This window comes from Colobus angolensis, unplaced genomic scaffold, assembly GCF_000951035.1.
Source record: "Colobus angolensis palliatus isolate OR3802 unplaced genomic scaffold, Cang.pa_1.0 Scaffold111, whole genome shotgun sequence".
In the NCBI taxonomy this organism is placed as follows: Eukaryota; Metazoa; Chordata; class Mammalia; order Primates; family Cercopithecidae; genus Colobus; species Colobus angolensis.
The window spans coordinates 7,212,470-7,234,831 of record NW_012112142.1 but is presented as its reverse complement, the minus strand read 5'-3'; the positions used below and the strand labels follow the sequence as shown (position 1 = coordinate 7,234,831).

The 22,362-nt window shown below is 40.0% G+C and overlaps 1 protein-coding gene across 3 annotated transcripts in view; it reads right to left on the bottom strand.

The window, feature by feature from the left end:
• Positions 1-22,362, bottom strand: part of ZNF827 (zinc finger protein 827) — a 180,804-nt gene that overhangs the window by 95,599 nt on the left and 62,843 nt on the right. For all 3 annotated transcript variants that reach the window (XM_011956882.1, XM_011956900.1, XM_011956890.1), the window contains one exon: positions 10,909-11,142. In XM_011956882.1, coding sequence (XP_011812272.1) covers positions 10,909-11,142 — 234 coding nt within the window. The remainder of the gene's footprint in view (positions 1-10,908; positions 11,143-22,362) is intronic.

The window sequence follows — 22,362 nt, the reverse complement described above, 5'->3', positions numbered from 1 at the left end:
TTTCCAAATGCTTTTTAAATCAAAGCTACTTACAAGTAGTGTAAGCGACTCATTTTAATTTCCCTTCCTCTCTCTCATTCCCATGTCTTCTCTAGTCCCATGCCTGTGGGAGTCACTGGACTGTGGGGTGGGACCTCCTGCTGGTGGATAATGTTCCCTCACTCTCACTTCCCCATAGTTTCTGGAGATACAGAGTGCATGGATAGTCCCTTGATGTATTTTGGCTGTGTTTCAACCTTTTTTTCCAAATGCTTTTTAAATCAAAGCTACTTACAAGTAGTGTAAGCGACTCATTTTAATTTCCCTTCCTCTCTCTCATTCCCATGTCTTCTCTAGCACAGGTGCTGAAGAGCCAGAAACAACCAACCAGACGGAGGGAGAAGAGGCAGTAGCCCTTACGCTGAATAGGAAGGCCCTAGTCACTGAACAGCGAGGCCCTAGTCACTGAACACTCACAGTTACACACAGGATTGATACCCCACCCTAGGTGTCTCCGGGAGAGCTGAATGTCAAGCAGGAAGAGCTTTCTAGTATGAACAACGTTTTAGAAGAACATATTTTAAACAGTATAAGACAAACAGGGTGCAAAATGTAGTGGGGTCTAGTAGAAGTAATTGAAAGAATTTGTCCTGATTAAATGTGTAATTCTGTCCTGATGAAACTATCTTCCTAGTCCCCAGCTTTCTTCTTTCTTCTTCACAGCTCTTTGGAAAAAAAGTTCTAAAGAAAGTATTACTTATTTTACCCAATATGTTGGCTAAATAAACATGGCTGATTTCCAAGTGAAGGTTCTTACCAATATTTGAATGTGCAGAGGCAAGAGATCCCGCTCACATAATCAGGTCCACAAATCAGTGCAATTTTACCTCTTGTTCTCATTAATCCTTGGTTCTGTCGAGGGCCTTTTTCCCTCTTGAGTGGAGGGGCTATTAATGTACCTTTGGAAACACGCGTGTGGACCACAGGAAGCTCTGTAAGGTTGTCCCCATAAATGCCCTCTACCTCAAAAATAGCAGGAAGAATTTCTGGTAGCAAAAACAGGGGAAGTGTGTACATATGTTTAGGGCAAGGGTAGGTTTATGGGGAAAAGGATGGTAATACTAGGAAGTAAAGAAACCAGTTCATAATTTATTCTTTAAACAGTGACCCTCGTCATCTGCTTTTGTACCTAAGATAAAATGAGATGGGTCGTGCATAAATTCTATAACCTCCCCTCCTCTCTCCAGCTGTGGAGATAAGTGATACAAGCATATGGCAAGCCACAGGAAACCAAGAAATGTGCTTGAATCCAGCTGCTATCCCGCAGTTAGAAAAAAGGAAGTAAATCAACTCACAGCATAAACTCAGGATGGCTTAAAATGGGAAAAATACATACATGGGTGGAGTAAAGAGAAGAATTATTAGAAGGGAAGACAAAGATCCTTTCAGAAAGAATACCACAGGTCCTTACAGCTTGATGGGGGGGAAACACTTTTAAATCATTTGTCTTTCTGTAATAATCCTAAAAGCCATAAGAGAAAAATAATTCTCTTTGTGAAAGTTTCCATTCCTGGGCTAACAATGACACTCCCCTGCCCAATGGAAAGGGTCCCATCACTCCCAGACTATATGCATCTTCCAGTACAGTGCACAGACATGCTTGGTAGCCCCTGCCCCACCACACAGTAGAGCCCCTGCCCAGTGGGTGACCTGGCCACTTGGCAGCAGAGAAGCTACTTAGCAATGAAGATTCCCTTCTCTAGGGGTAGGTCTATGAGACCAACATGTACCCAGATGGGCACCATATCCATGGGGTTTAATTATGCATGCAAATATTCCCCTTCTTTGACATGAATAAGTTAAAGGTGAAAAGTTAATATGGTGATGAGAAGAAAAACCACTGTGGAATGAGAATGCTTTTGATATCTTGTTAAGGAAAATAACGATTAAGCTCTCCCTCACAAGACTATAACTGTATTAACATATAGCCAAAAGGGCTGCTGCGAGGAGCCTCAAAAACCTAGAATGGTGCAAGGTACATACCTTCTATCCATCAGGGAAACTTGTCCTATGAGTGAAAAATTGAACAGGTTGACTGGTTACTCAAATATTTCCAACCACACTGCAACTGGATCCCTCGGAAAATAAAGCTTCTTCTCAGAGTCGTCATCATCAAAACGTATTTACTAGCAGCCTCTGGTTTGTGCCCCAGTATGTGTTACTGATTAGGTAACATCTGTAGTCATTTATACCAGAAACAGAAAGTGATGCAGGAATCCAAGAGGAAGGCCTAGGCGTCATTCTTAATTCTTTTGCTCCATATTTGTAAAGGAAGATCTGGAGCCCCTCCGGCACGCCCCCACCCCAGTTCCACCACTCTGCAGCCCTCCCCACTCCCTGCTGCGTCCAGACCCCTCCCTGCCCTAGTCCTGAAGCAGCCCAACAGAAAAGGAATCTACGATGAAGGTGGAGCACATGAAATTCCTGTCAGAGTTCTTGCCTGGTTTCTGGGAACACGAGCCAATACAAATTTTCGTGGTTATATTAACATATGCAGCTATGCAACAGGGAGATGATAATAAAACAAGAGCCCTTTTGAGCCTGGCCTTGTGAATCCCAGGCCTTGGAGAAAGCTGGGTCAAAAAAAGCAAAAAGGGTAGCCTGAAGCTTGAGGGCTAAAAAGGGAGGTGCAGAGGCCCTGGCCTTCAGGGTGTGAGCTGGAACAGCTCCCATATGGGGCAGGGGGAAAGCAACAGGAGCCATTCAGGTTTATGGGTTCGAAGATTTGTAAAGGGCACGTGGAATTACAAAATAAACAGAAGGGTGCTTACTGGCCAGAGTAAGTGTAACATCAAGTACGGCCAGAGAGCCTGCTAGAATAAGTTCCTCTTTGTAGCTGAGAAAGAACCAAGTTCCAGGGCTAGTTGCATCCAACTACTTCTGAGTCTCTCCTGCTTAAATGGTCAGGTTAACAATACTGCTGTCTAGCCTCTGAGCTTAACAAGATCTAGACCTTCAAGAGAAGGTTTCTCTGGGTATAGAAACATGTCAAATTTTTATCTTATTAAAGCGATCTATTCCCTGTTTGTATAAAATACAGACTTGGTACTCCCAATATCTACAATTCTCAGTGAGTTTTCAAGGGCTAAAAAAAGTCTAATTCTTATTTATATTTCATTGTCCCCCAGCCACGATATCTATCTATCTATCTATCTATCTATCTATCTATCTATCTATCTATCTATCTATCTCACGGTATATATGGCAATGAGGAAAGTGATCCAGCCATTAGTTGTGGGCCCATTGCTGGTCACATTCACTATAAGTCATTTAAAAAGTTGACATATAAATATTCTTTGCCATTAGACATATAAAGAATGCTACAGCAAATATAGGAGTCAGAAGGGTCCACTCCACTGAGGTATTATTCAATAAATTTGGTTTCACAGGCTTTATATCTCTGAAAATTAAATAGCACTATGTGAACACAAGACAGACTTTCCTTTTAATATTAAACAAGTCTGCAATTTTTACTTAATTTTTGGATTTATGGAAAATGTGATAGTGCTCACAAGCAACAAAAGAAAAACAGATAAACTAGACGAGATCAAAATTTAAAAAGTTCATGCTTGCAAATAATATCATTAAGAAAATGAAGGACCACTGGCAGAACTGGGAGAAAATACTTGCAAATCATATATCTGAGAAGAGACTTACGTCCCGAATACATCAGGAACTTTCAACACTCAAGAATAAAACAAATAACCCAATTTAAAAAGTAAGAAAATAACTTGAATAAACATTTCTCCAAAGAAGATATACAGATGGCCAATAAGCACATGAAAATATGCTCAACATCATTAGTCATCAGGGAAATGCAAATCCAAACTAAAATGAAACACTAGTTTACACTCTTAAGACAGTTATAATAAAAAAAGACAGACAAAACCAAGTTTTGCAAGGATGTGGAGAAACTGAGACCCTCATCCACTGCTGGTGGGGATATGAAATGGTGCAACTACTTCGGAAAACCACTTGTCAGTTCCTTAAAATGTTAAACACAGAGTTACATTTGACTCAGCAATTCCATTCCTAGGTATATACCCAAGAGAATTAAAAACCTAAGCCCACACAAAAACTTGCATATGAATGCTCATAGTAGCAGAAGATGGCAAACAATCCAAATGTCTTCATAAACGGATGAATAGATCAAGAAAATGTGGTATATCCATACAATGGAATATCATAAAAATTGAAAATGAATAAAGCCATAAAAATGAAGTACTGATTTATGTTACAACATAGATAAACCTTGAAAACATTATGCTAAGTGAGAGAAGCCAGATGCAAAAGACTGCATACTGTATGATTTCATTCATATGAAATGTCCAGAATAGGCAAACCTATTGGAACACTAGATTCGTGGTTGCCTGGGTGGGGGGTGGGGAGAGAGAGTGACTGCTCATGGACTCGACATTTTTGGGAGCAACGAAAATTTTCTGGAATTCGATGTAGTGATGGTTGCACAACTCTGCAGATATACTAAAAATCACTGAATTGTATACTTAGAATGGGCAAATTTTATGGTATATGAATTATATTTTAATAAAGATGGGCCAGGCTCGGTGGCTCATGCCTGTAATCCTAGCACTTTGGGAGGCTGAGGCAGGCAGATTGCCTGAGCTCAGAAGTTCGAGACCAGCCTAGCCAACATGGTGAAACACCATCTCTACTAAAACACAAAAAATCAGCCAGGCGCAGTGACAGCCACCTGTAATCCCAGCTGCTCAGGAGGCCGAGGCATGAGAATTGCTTGAACCCAGGAATCCACTGCTTTCCAGCCTGGGCAACAGGGTGAAACTCTGTCTCACACACACACACACACACACACAAAAGACAGTTTTTAAAATGAGATGGTACATTAAAATAAGTGTAGAAATCCCCTCTAAAACATAAAATATATAAATTCTGGCCAGGCATAGTAGTTCACACCTGTAATCCCAGTACTTTGGGAGGCCAAGTTGGGAGGACTGCTTGAGGCTAGGAGTTCAAGATCAGTCTGGGCAACATAGCAAGACCTTGTCTCTACAAAAAAATAATAATAATAATTAAAAAAAATTAAAAAATTAGCTGAGTGTGATGATGCACATCTGCAGTTCTAGCTACTCTGGAGCCTGAGGTGGGAGGATCACTTGAGCCTAGGAGTTCAAGGTTACAGTGAGCTATGATCACACCATTGCACTCCAGCCTGGGTGACTGAGCAAGACCCTGTCTCTAAAAAAATAATAAAATAAAATACATAAATTCTTGAAAAGCAGAATATTGGATTCAATAAATTTCTTCAGGGGCTCAAAAAAAGTTGAAACGAACACATGAATTTTTTTATTTTTGGACTGATTAGACTGATTAGATCTACCTGTTCACTTTATAAGTGAGCTCTACATTTAGCCTTTTATGCAAGCAGGTAGAATCATAAGGAACTAAGTACAAACAGGTCTCACATCATCTCTACCACCTAACTAGATAAATTCCAAGTCTGAAGGAGGCAAATTTGAGAAGGCAGTAACATAAAAATACAACATGTATTTTCCATCCTTATAGATTACTGAAGTCACACTGCTTAGAAAGCTTGCTAGACCATAATTTTCCAAGGGAAAATACCAAATAAGCCAATAAATTTTTGCTCTGAGAAATTATTAAGCTAAAATCTCAAATTAATCTCACATAATTCTTTAGAAGAGTCTCCAACATGGTCTTAGATTATGTAGAGGGAAGGCAGAGAAAGGTTTTTCTCCTAAAAGAATGCCAGCATTGCTCAGGAATAATCATGAAATTTAACAGCAAAGAACATTGAAAAAAGTAGTATTATCTGAGGCTCACAGCCAACACTATCTTGATTTATTAGGTACATGTGCCCTTCTAAAAAAAGGTTCCCAGATACCATTATTTCATAATAAATTAAAAAGAATCTTCACTGAAGAGAGATGGTTCTTTTTAAAAAGTAAAATGTACATTTAATAGAGCTTTGTTCTCTGTCAGCTTCAACCTAAAGCATTCTTCTCAGATGGATGAAACTTATTTTTCCAATTAACCATTTCCTCAGCACAGTGCTTCTCAAACCTTAGCTGTCAGAATCGCTAGGAAGGCTTGTGAAAACACAGACAGCGGGACTCCCACCCCACAGTTTCAACTAGGTCCAGGATAGGGCTCAAGAATTTGCATGTCTAACACTTCCTTATCCCCACAAATTTAATGATGATTCTGCTGGTCTAGGGACCACACTTTGAGAAGCACTGCCTTAGCAAATTAGAGAGGTTTTTCTCTCAGACCCTTTTAGGAAGGAAAGATAAACAGCACCCAACATATTTCCACTCAATATTGAAATGACAGCAACCACCATAATTATTCCTGGACCTTTTGTGGTTTGTATGCATTGTTCTATTTTCCTATTCCCACCTCACCCTCCTGCCCTCCCTCCCAGCAATCCTACATGGCTAACGGCAGCAGCCACATCTGCTCAACATGCCCTCATCTCTAAATAGAGAAGTTTCCACTGTCGGGTCCCAGTTGAAGCCAAGGCACTTGGTTGGGATTTAGGATTGGGATAAAGACATTTCTGTCTGGCTATTCTTTTGAGCAAAGCATAAACTCAGAAGCTGCTGGCAATTCTCCCTTTCCATCATGTGGCCTGGGTAACAGAAGAAGTCCATCTGTCGGTCCAGAGAGAAGCAGAAATGAGGTGGGGAAAGGGGTGGTTCCTTGGTTCCATATGGGCCTCCAGACTCCGGCTGCAGTGGAAAACCGATGCTCCACTGCATCCCTGCCCTCGGGATCCATAAGCCAATCCAAAACCCGCATCTTCTACTAAATTCTTCTATCCTGCCAAAACTATCTGAAGAGGGTTTCTGTTATTTATAACCAAAGGGGCCCTAATTACAACTGTTAATAAAGTGAGTTCTTTTCTTCTCCACTTCAGTTCACCTTAGAGATTAAATTCACCTTAAAATGTCATCCTACTCAAGTTTACCTGTTTCTAAATATCTCCTAGCTGAAGCTCCATCTCATTTACGTGACACCCTAAACCACACATCACTATGTTATTTCAAATCTAGGGTCTGCTTGGATTCCTATACAAGAGGCAATTATAATTTATATGACTCTCCAGGACTAGGCAGGAATAAATGAATATAAACCAGAAATCAATATAAATCCTCTGGGTGAGCACAGAAAATTTTAAAACCAATAAACTTGTTTCAAATTAAGGTCTAATATGAAGTTTTATTTACCACACTAGAGAAACGCAAATGTTTAATTTTTCATTAATGTTTCTCTGCATAACTCCAGCTTTCCAACTATGTACTTTTTGTGTGTGGAATTCATATTTTTAAATGGCATTCTTATCTACTACTTCTAGGCTCACCCAACCATGCATGATACATTTTATATATGCATTCCCATGGAAACATGTAACTTCCCAAAGAAAGAAGAGGGCATTTATCTTCATCACTTTGCATCTAGCTACTTCTCTTAAAGCAAAGCAGAGATAAAGCAGACAAAATTTTGTGTCACTTTCAGCATTACATCATATCCGTGATAACATAGCTATCCCATAAGTTTGCAAGGTGACCAGACATTGCAAAACCAGAGTTTAAAGGTACTTTAAATATTTTACACTATCTAATGTTATATATCCTCTATGTTGAACACTGAGATTTCAGCCTCCTTGAATGAAGACTTCTGGAAATTATCTTTGGCAACCATATGCTTAGCAAAAAGTCTGATTATTTTGGCTGCCTTGTGTCACATAACAACAAGTAGTCGCAGACTTCCAGTGCTTTCCTCAGAGTGTGTTGCTTTCTTTATGGCAATCAATTTACTTGGCCCAGCTGTCAGGCATTCAACTTCCCAATTAACAACTGGAAATAGAACTTGAACCACAGGAAGGAAGAAAGCTCAGATTTTCCCAAACGCACACTTAATGAAAAATTGAGCCTACTCTAGCTCATCTGCGTTTTTCCCGTAAAACACAAATGTCAATTTGGAAAACAATATATCTACAGAGGTTTTTCCACATAGAAAAGCTCCACATGATATGTGACTGGGGCAGGTGCCAAGTCTCCATCCTTAAGGAGTTAACATAAATTAATTTAAAACTGAAAATGAAGCAGCCAAAATTGTGGACTAGTTTCTTCTTAGCAATTCAATGAGAAGACTGAAAGGGTCTAAACTATAGGTCACCACTTCTAACCTCAAGGGAATAAATAACAGGGAAGAAAACTCCTTTTATTCCACATCTTAACTACTCCTTGGGTCAAAACTGAAACAAGGAAAAGTGTGCCCCATGCATCATTCTTGCATAACTAATTATCCTCACCCAACTCTTCCTGATCAAAAAGATTTTCCCCAGCATATCAGAAGACTACAAATGAAAACAAGCAAGGCAGGAAGTAATAGGAACTCCTGTTCACAAGAACAGCTACAACAAAGCTTTGGGGGTATCAGCCGAGACAAACTGGTGGTGCAGCCCTGACCAATTACACAGATGTTTTGGGAAATGAATTACTCTTGTCTATAGAGCAACAGAAATGATCATGGAAAAGGGTATCTGAAGACACAAGTCCTTTACTTAGATGTCTTTCAGGAAATGAACGGTGAAATTGTTAAAATTACAATTTGAGGAAAGAACATACAAAGTTTTTTCCTAACAACTTCATTCTTGCAAGAGCACTGCTCTATCAGTGATTAGAAACTCTAATATCCACTTTAAACCTAATTAAGGGTGAGTCCTCTTTAACTTGTGGCTTAGGAATGAAAAGATATTTGCTTTTAAGTCACATGCCTATTGTTATGACTAAAAAACTTCTTTCCAGTTTACCTGACCATGGCCATTAGAGTATGGCAGTACTAAGTTCCAAGTGCAAATCACATGGATGGATTCCACTGCCCTGGATTACTTCTGACTAGACCACAGCATCTAAAGATCAGGACTGTGATGCATATCTCTTTGACCTAAGTCGTTTGTACACAGAATGCTGAGGATTTTTTTTTTCACAGCAAAAAAAAAATCGTTGTTGGTCTTCAAACAAGTTTTCATTTCCACATCACGAAGCAGGGGCAGATGCCCTTTGGAAACAGGACCATGTCATCCATTCAACTATTGCTGAACCACATAGCACATGTGCTCAACCAAAGGCAACATACACATTTAGAAGGACCACTGCTGTCCACAAATATCTTTCAATGTTCATGGCTGATAGACTTATTCTGTTTGGGGGATATCATTATTATCTATAAAATGATTCCGCACTTGTGTCTCAAATCTCATCATGCAAAAGGATTAAGATAAAATATTTTTCCTTAAAGAACATCACTCCTGAAATCTCATTTTTTGCATATTATCTTTTGGTGCTACCAAAGTCTCTTTTGCTTACAACACTTGCTGCACAGCAAACTCTGAACTAGAAATATTATATACTGGAATCTGACCATAAGGAGGGAGACAGGGGTCACTGTTGGATAAGACTTCAAGTCACTGGAATGTGAAAGTGTATGCTATGGAGGAAGAATCAGAGCTATGTGACCTCTTTGAATTTACCAGAAAACAACAAATGTGTTACTCTACATCATTTAACATAGGAAGGAGAGTTCAAATATACAAAAAATGTGTTCACTTGAACACCCTTTATAAAAACGTTCAGCTTTTATAATAGTAAATAATACAATCTTACTAGACCTCTCATCTGCATAGGAGGTACTGTACTATCTCTGCAAAATTTAGGAAGATGGAGCTATGATAAGGATGTAATGATTGCATTATGCTTTATTGATAACAAATCATGTTACCTTGAACTTCCAATGTGCTTTGAATTAACATCAAAGGAAAGAATTCTTAACCCCACCAACTGGTAAGTACAGGAATTTCAACTGTTCTGATATAATGACTAAGTAAATCACTGTTAATTTCTTACTTTCCAACCCACCAGTCAACCAGAAACACAGTCAGAACTGCTGATGAAATTACAGGTCTTAAAGGAGTCTCTCTAATGCATTTCTTGCTTTCATCCTCCAAGCACAGCAAGTTCCAAACTAAAAACAGCTTTTGATTCATATTAGCATTTTAAATATAGCTTCTAAAAATTACGCTTAAGAGGTAATGAACTAAGGATGGGATATGACTTGACAAGTATAATTATTGATATAACCCCTTTTTTCCATGTTCTGAAAGTCCTATCTTTGAATTGAAAAGACTCCATGTTTTCACCTGTTTCAGAGAGGACAGGGCAGATAGGAGATGATGTGGAAAAAAATCCAAACTATATGAATTTCAAATTTTAAGCCATTTTTCCTACATTTAATATGCTGATATTACATTCAGATACTAGTAAAGAATGATTCATTAATCTTAAGAATAGATTATTGTAATATTCCATTATAAAATTCTCTATCCATAAAATCTCTTATTGCCACTCTGTTGGTAATTACTTCAAGTGCCATCTCAAATGCTTATGAAGTTAAGAAAAATATTTGTAATGGTGCTTAAAGAGTATAGTATAAATACACACAAAATGCCAGGTCCTCTATTAGGGAAGAATAGATATTTTGATCAATTAGCAGAAGAGCTTTGAACGTCATTAGAACCCATTTAAAATTATGGCCTCTATCACCTTAGAAAGCAGCAGTAGTTTCCAACAATTTGCAGTGATAGTCAGGAAAAGGTTGTATTTAATAAGATAGGTACACAGCTAATATACACAAACAAACTCACACACAACACAGGAATTTAAGCCAAGTAATCTGATCATTCCTTGAATTCACAGCAATAATGCGATATTGCTGCCATTAGGTTAATTATAACCCATGCAGGAAGCAGTCCAGTTGGCCTGCAAGTGAAACTATCAGAATGTGAATATTTTCGAATAAATCAAGTACCTGAGAGTTTCATGAGAAGTTCAGAGGCTGCTTTGACTGACACATCCCGCCTTAGCACATTTCCCTTCCCTTCCTGGGGCTTTAGTGCGTCCTCAGAGACGCCTGGGGCTGACACTTCAGATTCCGGGCTGAACACATAGCTGGACCGAGGCAAAGTCGTGCTTAGGGACTCCCCTTCCTTAGGCTCCTCTTTCACTTTAAAATTAAGATTCATGGGCTCCTTCTGATTTGCAGCTGTCAAAAGAAAAAAAGGGATTATATATACATAAAAGGCCACTCCCCTCCTTAGCTGCTCTGGTACTTCACGAAGTATGGAATGCACAATCACACTGCGCTAACAACCAGAGGGACTACAATCTCATCAGAACAGGCTGGGCCCTGGGCAAAACCGCACAATACACTCCATGGGCCTACGACTCTAAGGAGTGTGGGCTTCTGAATCTTTTGAACCTATAATATTTTAAGAATTGCTACCTCTACAAAGTCTCTGGGCATTTTCTCTTTGGTTTCCCTAGATGTCTTCTTTCCTGGGTATGCCACTGCCTCCCTGACTTATTAGCACTCTCCCCACCTAATCCTATTATGAAATAATGCTTTCAGGCAATTATTCTGCCATAAGATATTGAATACAAACATGAGTCAGAGGCAATACCCAAAGCAGAAACCTGGGGTGCGATGGTAAGGTGAGGATGGAGAATTTGCCAAACAGAAAAGCTCAGACTAGAGATAGACCACTTTTGCCTTATTATAAGACGACACTACTGATCCATAAACAGTGGGGTATGTACTTAGCATTGTTCTTCTGATTATGGTGAATAAATCCATGTCTGTAGCCCAAGTCATCACTGAGTCCAAAATTATCTTTTTTTTCTTTAAAGAACAGTTTTTATTTTGGAATAATTTTAGACTTACAGAAGTTGCAAAGATGGTTCCAAGAGTTCCCATATATCCTTCACCCAGAATTCCCTAATGTTAGCATCTTACATAACCATGGTACATTTGTCAGAACTAAGAAATTCACATTACTATGAGCTAAACTCTACATTTTATTCAGATTTCACCAGTTTTTCCACTAATGTCCTTTTTCCATTTTTAGCATAGTTGGTTGCTGTGGAGTGTGTGGTCAGGACAGAGCTAACTGGCATATTATGGGATGGATTCTGTGGCTCAGCCACACTGTACCAGGCCTTCCCCACTGGGCTACATACTACCCAGGAAAGATCAAAAAGGAAGAGACAAGCACCCTTTTCCTACCACTTTTCACTTTCACAGGCATCTCCCTCCCTTTAAGAGTCCATGAGGTAGGAACTTAGGATTCATTACACTGAGTGTGTCCATCTTTTGAGAAAGAGGATCTCGTCCTAATTAGAAACACTTATTAGAATGAGCCTTAAGCCCATCCCATCTTAACAAACAAAAAGATAAAAATAAATCCCCAAAGCAAACATCTATCACCCCTTGCCTACCACCTACTCCAAGCCAATACTCAAGCACAAAGTCTGTTTTCCAGCTCACACCCCTCTAAGAATATGCATTCTAGAATCACAAGTTCACACAGACCAGCATATTTGGAAACCGAACCCCAAAAGCCCAAAGTACTATCTGGAAGTTTCACTACCAGAAAGATGCAGAGCTGGGACCAGAACCTAGGTCCATGGGCTTCCCCTGCTGTGTCTCTTACCTGCCTCCACTGCACCACCTCCACTTCTGGTCTCTGGGTTGTAACAAAACTTGAAAATACTTGACCTTCCAATCGGCTCAAATACCACCTGCTCAGTGAGGTCTACTCTGATCATCCTGTTCAAAACTGCAATCCCCACCTTCACAGTCCTTCCAACCTCTCTTACCCTGACCTAACTTTCACTTTTCCCTCCAAATACTTATCACCTAATAACCTACTGTCATGGATTCAACTGTGTCCCTTCATATGTCGAATCTGCCAGTGTGGAACGTATTTGGAGTTAGGACCTTGAAGGAGGTAATTAAGGTTAAATGAGGTCATAAAAGTGGAGCCCTAATGCAATGTGACTGGTTCTGTCAAAGAACCAGAAGAATAAGAAGACAGAGAGAGAGAGAGAGAGAGACACCAGGAATGCACGCACACAGAGGAAAGTCTGCATGAGGACACAGTGAGAAGGTGACCGTCTGCAAGCCAAGGAGAGAGACCTCAGGAGAAACCAAACCTGCTGACACCTTGATCTTAGGCTTCCAGCCTCCAGAACATAGAAATACATCTGTTATTTAAGTCATCCAGTCTGTGGTATTTTGTTATGCGGTATTTAGCTTAACAGACTAATCACATGCTATACGGTTTTTAAAATTTATTATGTTAACAAGTTATGGCTAGGCGCAGTGGCTACTTGTAATCCCAGCACTTTGGGAGGCCGAAGCAGGCAGATCACTTGAGGTCAGGAGTTTGAGATTAGCCTGGCCAACATGGTGAAACCCCATCTCTACTAAAAATACAAAAATAAGCCAGACATGGTGGCATGCACCTGTAATCCCAGCTACTTGGGAGACTGAGGCAGGAGAATCACTAGAACCCAGGAGACAGAGGTTGTGGTGAGCCAAGATTGTGCCACTGCACACCAGCCTGAGCGACAGAGCGAGATTCTGTCTCAAAAAGCAAAAAACAAAAAATCAAGATAGGCTTCATGAAGGCAACAATTTTTTTTTTTTTTTTTTGAGATGCTTTGTCACCCAGGCTGGAGTGCAGTGGTACAATCTTGGCTCTGCTCACCACAACCTCCGCCTCCCAGGTTCAAGCAATTCTCCTGCCTCAGTCTCCAGAGTAGCTAGGACTACAGGTGCCCGCCACCACACCCAGCTAATTTTTTGTATTTTTAGTAGAGATGGGGTTTCACCATATTAGCCAGGATGGTCTCGACCTCCTGACCTCATGATCCACCAGCTTTGGCCTCCCAAAGGGCTGGGATTACAGACTTGAGCCAACACTCCTGGTCCAACAATTTTTGTTTTTTTAACACTGATGTGTCTCAAGTGCCTTGAATAGTGCCTGGGTACGTAGTTAGTGATGAATATACATTTGTTGAATGAGTAAAATGTGTTGCTCCAAATTAGTGGCATCCAATGGCCTTCCAACATTACCTGAAGTTAACAAAAACTAAGACCTCCAAAATATCCCACCAAAAGCAATCAGAAGTGCTTTCCCTGGATTTAATAATTAGATGGGAGATAAGACCTTTGAAGTAAAGTTAAAGGCCTTTCTACCTAGACCACAGCATTACTGAAATATCTAATCATCACTTGAACTCTAGCATTACTAAAGGAGGAGTCCAGAAAAGTCTCAAGGAAAGTGCTTAAAATCTAGCTCTTTGGGGACAATGCCATAGGAATCTGAATCAAAGGGAGCAATGATGGTCTATGGAGCAATCCTCAAATACGTACTTCTAACATCTACCAGGAAGGCTGCTCCTAAGATGACTTGGTTTATTTAGCGTATTTCTCCCCTTTGCACCTTTCCCCCACCTCTTGGGGGATTTTGCTGGTCACCCTTCTAAAGCTTGCTCTCTCCCAACACCATTCTCCCAGAACCCTTTATAAAGTCCTTTGCAAGGGCACCCTAGTTCATCATGACAGAGTAATTAAATAGGGTGTTAATTATTAAGTCTGTGTCTTTGATTCTTTGAGGAGAAACAACTTAAAGTGAATGGTTAAGTATTTTTTAAATGCTTCATTGCTGCATCTTTTATTTAAAAACATTTTCAAATTCTAAGATGAAGCTAAGAAAGAGATGAAAAAAAACTATTGAGGCCCTAGAAGCAAATCCCAACTTCTAGAGCTCATTAAGCAGATGCTTCCTGCACATGTAAGTGGTTTCTAGAAGCATTAGTCAGAGTATGTGCTACAAGAGACTTAGGGGGAAAAAGTAAAGATATTTAGCATTGCTAGCACAACCTGGATTTAACAGAACTTCAAAAAGACACTTTAAAAGGTAGGAAGCGCCAGGCACGGTGGCTCAAGTCTGTAATCCCAGCACTTTGGGAGGCCGAGATGGGTGGATCACGAGGTCAGGAGATCGAGGCCATCCTGGTAACATGGTGAAACCCCGTCTCTACTAAAAAATACAAAAAACTAGCCGGGCGAGGTGGCGGGTGCCTGTAGTCCCAGCTACTCGGGAGGCCCGGGCAGAAGAATGGCGTAAACCCGGGAGGCGGAGCTTGCAGTGAGCTGAGATCCAGCCATTGCACTCCAGCCTGGGCGACAGAGCCAGATTCCGTCTCAAAAATAAAATAAAATAAAATAAAAGGCAATAAGCAAGGTGTACATTGCTGGATTATACATTTGCAAGGCACTACATACCTGATTTGCATTCTGACCATACAGAGAATGACAGAAAATTGTAATGTGCTGAGGAAATGTAAATATAGCTAATGACATATCAGAAGGGCATGTGGAAATCACTCATGCCCAAGTTTTAATTTCCCAAACATTTGGGTCTCCATAGAAGATGTAAAAATTGAAATATGAAGGCTAACCTGCTTTTTTCAATGACCAAAAATATTTACATTGAGAACAGTACATAAAGCCTATATTTTAAAATTAATATGACTTAATAATTACTATCTTTTAAATTATCCCACTTTACAGAAAAACCCACATGTGCAGTGAGAGGTGGAACTCAAGACGTTTTCTTTTTCTTTGGGGAAATTGCTAAGAGAAAAGCAACCAATATGACTCATGACATAGTCTTCACTTCATTCCTACTACTAACACAGGAAGATTTGTGCAGGTGTGGAACTCAACTTGTCAAGGACTTTCACAACACCTGCCTTGACTTCTGTTCATGTATTTGAAAGTTTCTGGATAACTGCACTTTTGATGTGATGAGGAAGCCCCCGCTAATCCAGAGGCTCCTTGTCTCGCTGTTTGTTCCCAGCATCCTAGCACCTGGGCCACGCTGATGATCAATTACACATACCTCTTAGTTTATGTACTTGATGGAGGTGGACCACCATTTAAAGGAAATAAATCAGCTTTTTTTGAGGATTTACGAAGGATTCAAGATAAAGGCAAATGTGGGAAAGGAATGGGAAAACTGCTGGGATAAGATGATTCCAATCTTCCAATTCTAGGAAATTACTATATAACTAGAAAATACTATATATTTTACAATATTTTCTAGTTATATAGTAATTGGGAAAATACTATATATCTTCCCTATTACTAGGGAAAAAATATATAACTTCCTTCTAAAGACCATCATTTGTTTTAACAATGTATACAACTAGCACTTGAGTAATTACACAGGGATCAAGCTTTCCATCAATCACAGGAGATAGATGTTATTACTATCTTCATTTTACAGGTGAGGAAACTAAGGTCCCAAAAGGTTAAGAAACTGATGCCCCAAATCACAGACCTAATTCACAGAGACACTTGCTCAGAGTTTCTCACTGGAAATGCATCCAAACCCTTTCCTTTCTCTCCAAGACACCCAGCTACCTTTAAAAGGGACACTACCCTCAGCAGGTGAACCATGGCTTTGGAAAATAAGTGATGTGGGTGAATTAAGAGTTGTTCATGAGAAAGGGAAGGGTGGGTTTCACCTGAAGAAAAGGGACATTTTCTGGTAGGAAGAAATCTTGTGAAGATTTGACTAAGAGGATGAAGGGAAGGAATCGACTGCAAAATGAATACTTCTGTTGGTTCCCTCTGGTGAAGGAAAATGACACCTTTTCTTGAGCTTCATAAGACAGAACTCTCTTTCAGTTCAGCATATGGCAATTTTGTAAATGCTAAACTGCTCTGTGAAAAAGCAAGGCCACTGAGAATTTTATTTACGACCTGACCCTAAACCAGAGCCAAAGACTCTCGAGCCTGGAAGGGACTACAGAGCAATGGTTTTCAAACAGTGTTCCAAGGAACCCTAGGATATGTTTCAGGGGTTCCAACAAATGTTTGTTTTGAATTTAAGTTTTAAAAAAATTATTGTAAAAATTAATTAATTTAAAATTTAAGTTCAAAGCGTGCACCATCCACTGCATTATATATAAAACATCAACATACTGGAGACCACTAATATGTTGACAAGTTAATTCAGATTCATGTAGTAGCCGTTGTAATGCAGTTTCTCCCCCTCTCATAGGAGTGCTGCAGTTCTAGTCATATGTCATTAGTAATGAAGTGGCTGCCTTTGCACTGATTTTTCAAAAAATTCAGGCCTATGCATGTGTGTCCATATATAATTATAGCACTACTAGAGCCTACATACATACTTTAAATTACTGTTTCTCAATCTCAACTCCACTGATACTCTGCACTGGATAATCTGCTGGGAGGAGTTGGGGGTTGGGGACTGTCTTGCACATTGTAGAATGTTTAACAGCATCCTTGGCATCTCTATGCACTAGTAGCCAGGAGTACTTCCCAGTTGTGAAAAAAAAAATTATCTAGACATTGCCAGCTGTCCCCTGGGCATACCTGCCTTAAATTAAATGCAAGGGTAGGTTCAAGTGTATCAAGTGTATCTGCTTGGTGCAGCTTCTGACCACAGCTAATAGACAGACAAATAAACATGTGTAGATATATATGGATATAGCTAGATCTATCATTTATTGAGCACATAACATGAGCTAGGTAATACACAAAGTATTTACCTGTATTAATTTATCTAATTCTCAACACCACCCTTTGAGGTAAGCACTAGTATTATCCCCATTTTGCAGATGAGAAATCTCAGACCTAGAGAGATTAAATACATTTCCCAAATAACAGTTAACTGAGTAATAACCAAGTAGTTGACACAGAATTACAGATGGCTTTAGGGCATATTGTGAGTTTTGGATACTGCTTATCTTCCATTTATTATAAGGAATGAGGGCAGTTGCCAAATGTTGTCAACTTTGAAGCAAAAATTTATACTCTTCTTTAATTGAGGAGATCCTGAAATTACAAGACAAGTTGTTAAAAATCTGTTCCCATTTGCCACTATGTGAAACCGTACTTGTATTTTTTCAAACTGAGATCAGCAAAATAAATTTAGAAATATACAAGATGATCACACTGCTATAGACTCTACTCCCTCATAGCATTGGAGTGTCACATTTTGTGCTCACCGAATAGCAACTTTTTGCCCCCCAATTGCTTGGCTTTTTAAATATGTAAATGTAATAAATGTGAACTTTTGAAACAAAATGAAAGCCATTACTGTTTTCCACTCCCTTATTTTACAAAAAGAAAACACAGGCTCAGAGGATTATACGATCTTTTGAAAATCACACAACTCATTAATGATAGAACCAGAATCAGAGGTTAAGTCTCCAGATGACAAGCCGGTGCGGTTCTATCTAACCAAGTTCCCTTGTTAGCAGTGTGTATATATGTATGTAGGAACAGGTTGGGGATCTGGGATCTTTCAGCACTATGATGTGCTTTGGATGAGAAACTGCCTTCTGAAATCGTAAGCAAAGCCAAGATTTAATTAAATAATAATGAAAAACACTTAAAGATGACTTTTAAATGTTAAGCGTATTATATTCAAATGGAATGTTTATAACATTCGCTAAATATTTTTAAATCTCGCTCTTTAATTTCCCTTAAATCATTTTATAATTAGTGTTTAGTGAAATTTTAGCTATCTCATATTTCTCATTAATCCCCACCTGAGCTAATCCTTGGCCACCCTTCAGCATCTATGTACCCAAACCCAGACTGTAAAGATCCCTATGAGAGCTATGGGCAAAGGGGAAAAACAGCCTCTGGAGAAGGGTCAAAGGTAACAAAAAGTGAGCAGTGCCTCAAGAACTTTAAAATATATAAAGTTTCCCTGCAAAAACTAAACTACTAAAACCAACCCACAAAGGGCAAAAGTAGCCATCTGCAGTAATCCACTTAACAGACAGGATATCTCCCTTGTCAAAAGCAGGAAGGACAGGTCCTGGAAAACCAATCAAGCCCTAAGTAAATGTGAAAGAAGGCTGTATTTTAAATTCCTATTATTAACATGGCCAAAGAACGAAATTTATGAACAGCAATGCAGTGGTTTGCCTGGAAGCTAGAAGAAAGAAAACCTGAAGATTGAATAATATATTTCCAACCTTTTTCAGGAAAGTCAATAGCCACCTGCCCCAAATGACATCTCCTCTTGACTGCTATACTTGTCATTTTAAATTAATATGCTGATATTCTTATTTACAGATCAGTTTGTAAATGATTTTTGTCATTGTGGATCACCCAGAGAGTCTGAAGAAGTCTGGACTGTGGCAGACCATGAAATGGCTACGATTCCCCCCTCCAAAGGCCCACCTCTTTACAGTGTGACTTTGTAGCTCCTCCCAAGAAGAGGAAGAATATACATGCAACTCCAAAGTTCCAATTATCAGACCCCAGGAACAACATGAGTAAAGGTAGAAAAATGGAAATGAGAGGGGTATGTTCATGAGCTGGTGAAGACTGTTAACAGTTTTCTTAAGAGGAGTGGGGAGATGGTTACTCAGGAGAAAGGAGCTGGGGCTGAGCATAGTGGCCTGCGCCTGTAACCCCAGATAATTGGGAGGCTGAGGTGGGAGGATCGCCTGAGGTCAGGAGTTGGAGACCAGCCTGGGTGACAGAGTAAGACCTCATCTCGAAAGAAAAGAAGACAAGACAGGACAGGACAGGACAGGACAGGACAGGACAGGAAAGGAAAGGAAAGGAAGAGAGAGAAAGGAAGGAAGAGAGAGAGAGGAAGGGAGGAAGGGAGGAAGGGAGAAAGGGTGGAAGGGAGGAAGGAAGGAAAGGAGGAAGAGAGGAAAAGAGCTAGACAGACAGGAGCATGATCTGATGCAAGAGGTACTGGAAGAAGAGTCCATCGGAAATGCTGGGTGGATGGGTGGGGGCAGTGCTGGGGAAGAAAAGGCATCAGGGAGGGAGCTGGAGGGGCAACTTGTAGGCATGAGGAGGTTGCACATGAAGGGATGGAGTATAGATAAAAATTTCAGTATAATTTTGAAGACATAAAAAATTTAACCAGATTAGTGACTGAAAGTGCATGCATTAGAAATGATGCCATGGTTTGAAGCCAAGGAAAATAAACAGTGAAGCAGACGGAGGTCAAAAGACAGTTTGCTCAACTGAGAAAAAAAAAAAATAGGTAATAGCTAATTAAGTATTCAAGAGCCAAGCTTTTGCAGTTACCCAGAGCTGAATCCTTGTTCTGTCCCTTGCAGTGGAAACCTTTAAGTCTCAGCCTCCTCATCTATAACATAGGTTTACTATTGCTGACCCTATAGGGCTGTGTAAAGGTTAAATGAGAAATTACATGATGTGGCTGGCACAGTGTCCAGCTCACTGTAAGCCATTTGATTAATTATAGTTCTTATAATAATAGTAGAAGTAACAACAATAATAACAACAGTAGTAAAAAGAATGGCCTTCAAAGAGAATGACACTTCTCTTTGTTTTGACAGATACAATAGGCTTTGGTAAAATTTCAAGATAAAAAAATCACTCTGATGGCAATTCTGGAACTAGGTACACTCTGTCTAGCACAGTCAGGAAAGAAAGGTCTGGATTCCAGTCATGACTCTTTTACAGTTATTTATCCCAAGTCTTGGTTTTCTCATCTACATGCTTGTTATGAAATGATGTATTTAGAAATATACTGTACGCTGTGAAGCTTTACAGAAATATCAGTTGGCCCAACTCTTACTGCTCTATTTGTACTAAATAATTCCTAAGATGCCTAAAACTATTAACACAAATTCTAAAGTTGTCTGACATAACAACATCCAGAACATGCTGAAATTCTGGCTAACTCCACAACACACAAGAAGGGCAGAGAACAGAGCCAAGTTCCTGCTACTTTCTGTAATTTGGGGGTAGGGAGCCTGGGGGAAAGAATCCTGGAACCACAATGCCTGGATCAGAATCCCAGTTCCTCATGCCTATAATCCTAGTTCCTCACACCTGTAATCCCAGCACTTTGGGAGGCTGAGGCAGCCAAATCACAAGGTCAGGAGTTCGAGACCAGCCTGGCCAATATGGTGAAACCCCATCGCTACTAAAAATACAAAAATTAGCTGGGCATGGTGGCAGGCGCCTTTAGTCCCAGCTACTCGGGTGGCTGAGGCAGGAGAATAGCTTGAACCCTGGAGGTGGATGTTTCAGTTAGCTGAGATCGTACCACTGACCCCAGCCTGGGCGACAGAGCCAGACTCCGTCTAAAAAAACAAAGAATCCCAGTTCTACCACCTATTCATTGTGCTAACCTGGGCAAGACTTCTAATCTCTTCATTTCTCAGTTTCCTCATCTGTAAAATAGGAATACTTATACCACTCACTATGGCATCGCCATGAGGCTCAAAGGAGTGAGCAAGTATTAAATAAAGTAAAAATAATAAGCAATGAGTAACTAGCATAAGAACTCTGTCCATGCAAGTTTCAACATCTTTGTGTGTAAGCAATCCAGGCCCCACTTACTTATAATCCTCCAGGCCCTACTTATAATCCTCCAGGCCCCACTTACTTATAATCCCACCTGCCCCTTTTTTTTAACTCAGGTCAGTGTTAGCCTCATGACTGGCAAGTCACTGAAAAATAAGAAAGAGTCACACTCTTCCTCTCATATGAATCACCAAGTTCAATAAAGTCGAGAATTTCAAAAGGGCATTCAAGCTGCTTACACATATAAGGCCCCTAAATGCACGGCTCACATGAGGAATTTTAGTCACAGGATCAGTGAGGGGCCATCACCAGAAAAGCAAGGCAGGGTTAAAAGGAAGGGCCCAACTAAAAATGCAAAGGGAAGCTCTCAAAAATCACCTGACTGGAGAAGGCATGCCCAGGCGTGGGGAGTGGGAGAGCCCCCTGGCTGTTGGCACGGCCATCGTAGGGTGTGAATAACACAAGGATGGCATTTACTTGGAAGAAGGCTCATTTGTTGAGATGACTGCCTTTACAGAGAGGCAATCAGAGCCACTGGGCAATGAGGATGACTGGGTTCAATGGGCATCTCCTATCCCTCCTTCTCCAGCAGCACAAACAAAGGTAAAGCAAGATTGGGAGCTACCATTTATACAAAAACTGTATTGTAACTACAGAGGCTTAAAATCGGGTGAAATCGATGGAAGCTGTAGAACAAAGGCCGATGGAAGACTACAGTATATGACACAAACACATTAACCTACACCCTACATTTATATGTGAACACCTTTGCTGTTTAATGGATGGGCTACTAATAAGTCAGAAACAGTTTAGCTGATACCCATTTGTTCATAAACTGTCTCTGTGAGGCTAAAAGTAAGTTGCTGCTTTAAAGAAGTCCATCTCTCCTAGTTAAAATTATTTTGGTCTCAATTTTACGAAATTAATATAATGTGGGAGACAGCACAACAATTTTTGCTGGCTTCCAAATTAAAAATAGTTGAAATGACATATCTTTTATTTTGGAAAACCAGGGACAAAAAGATATTCCCAGCCAACAAGTGAAGTGCCAAGTTTCTGTCAACTGCT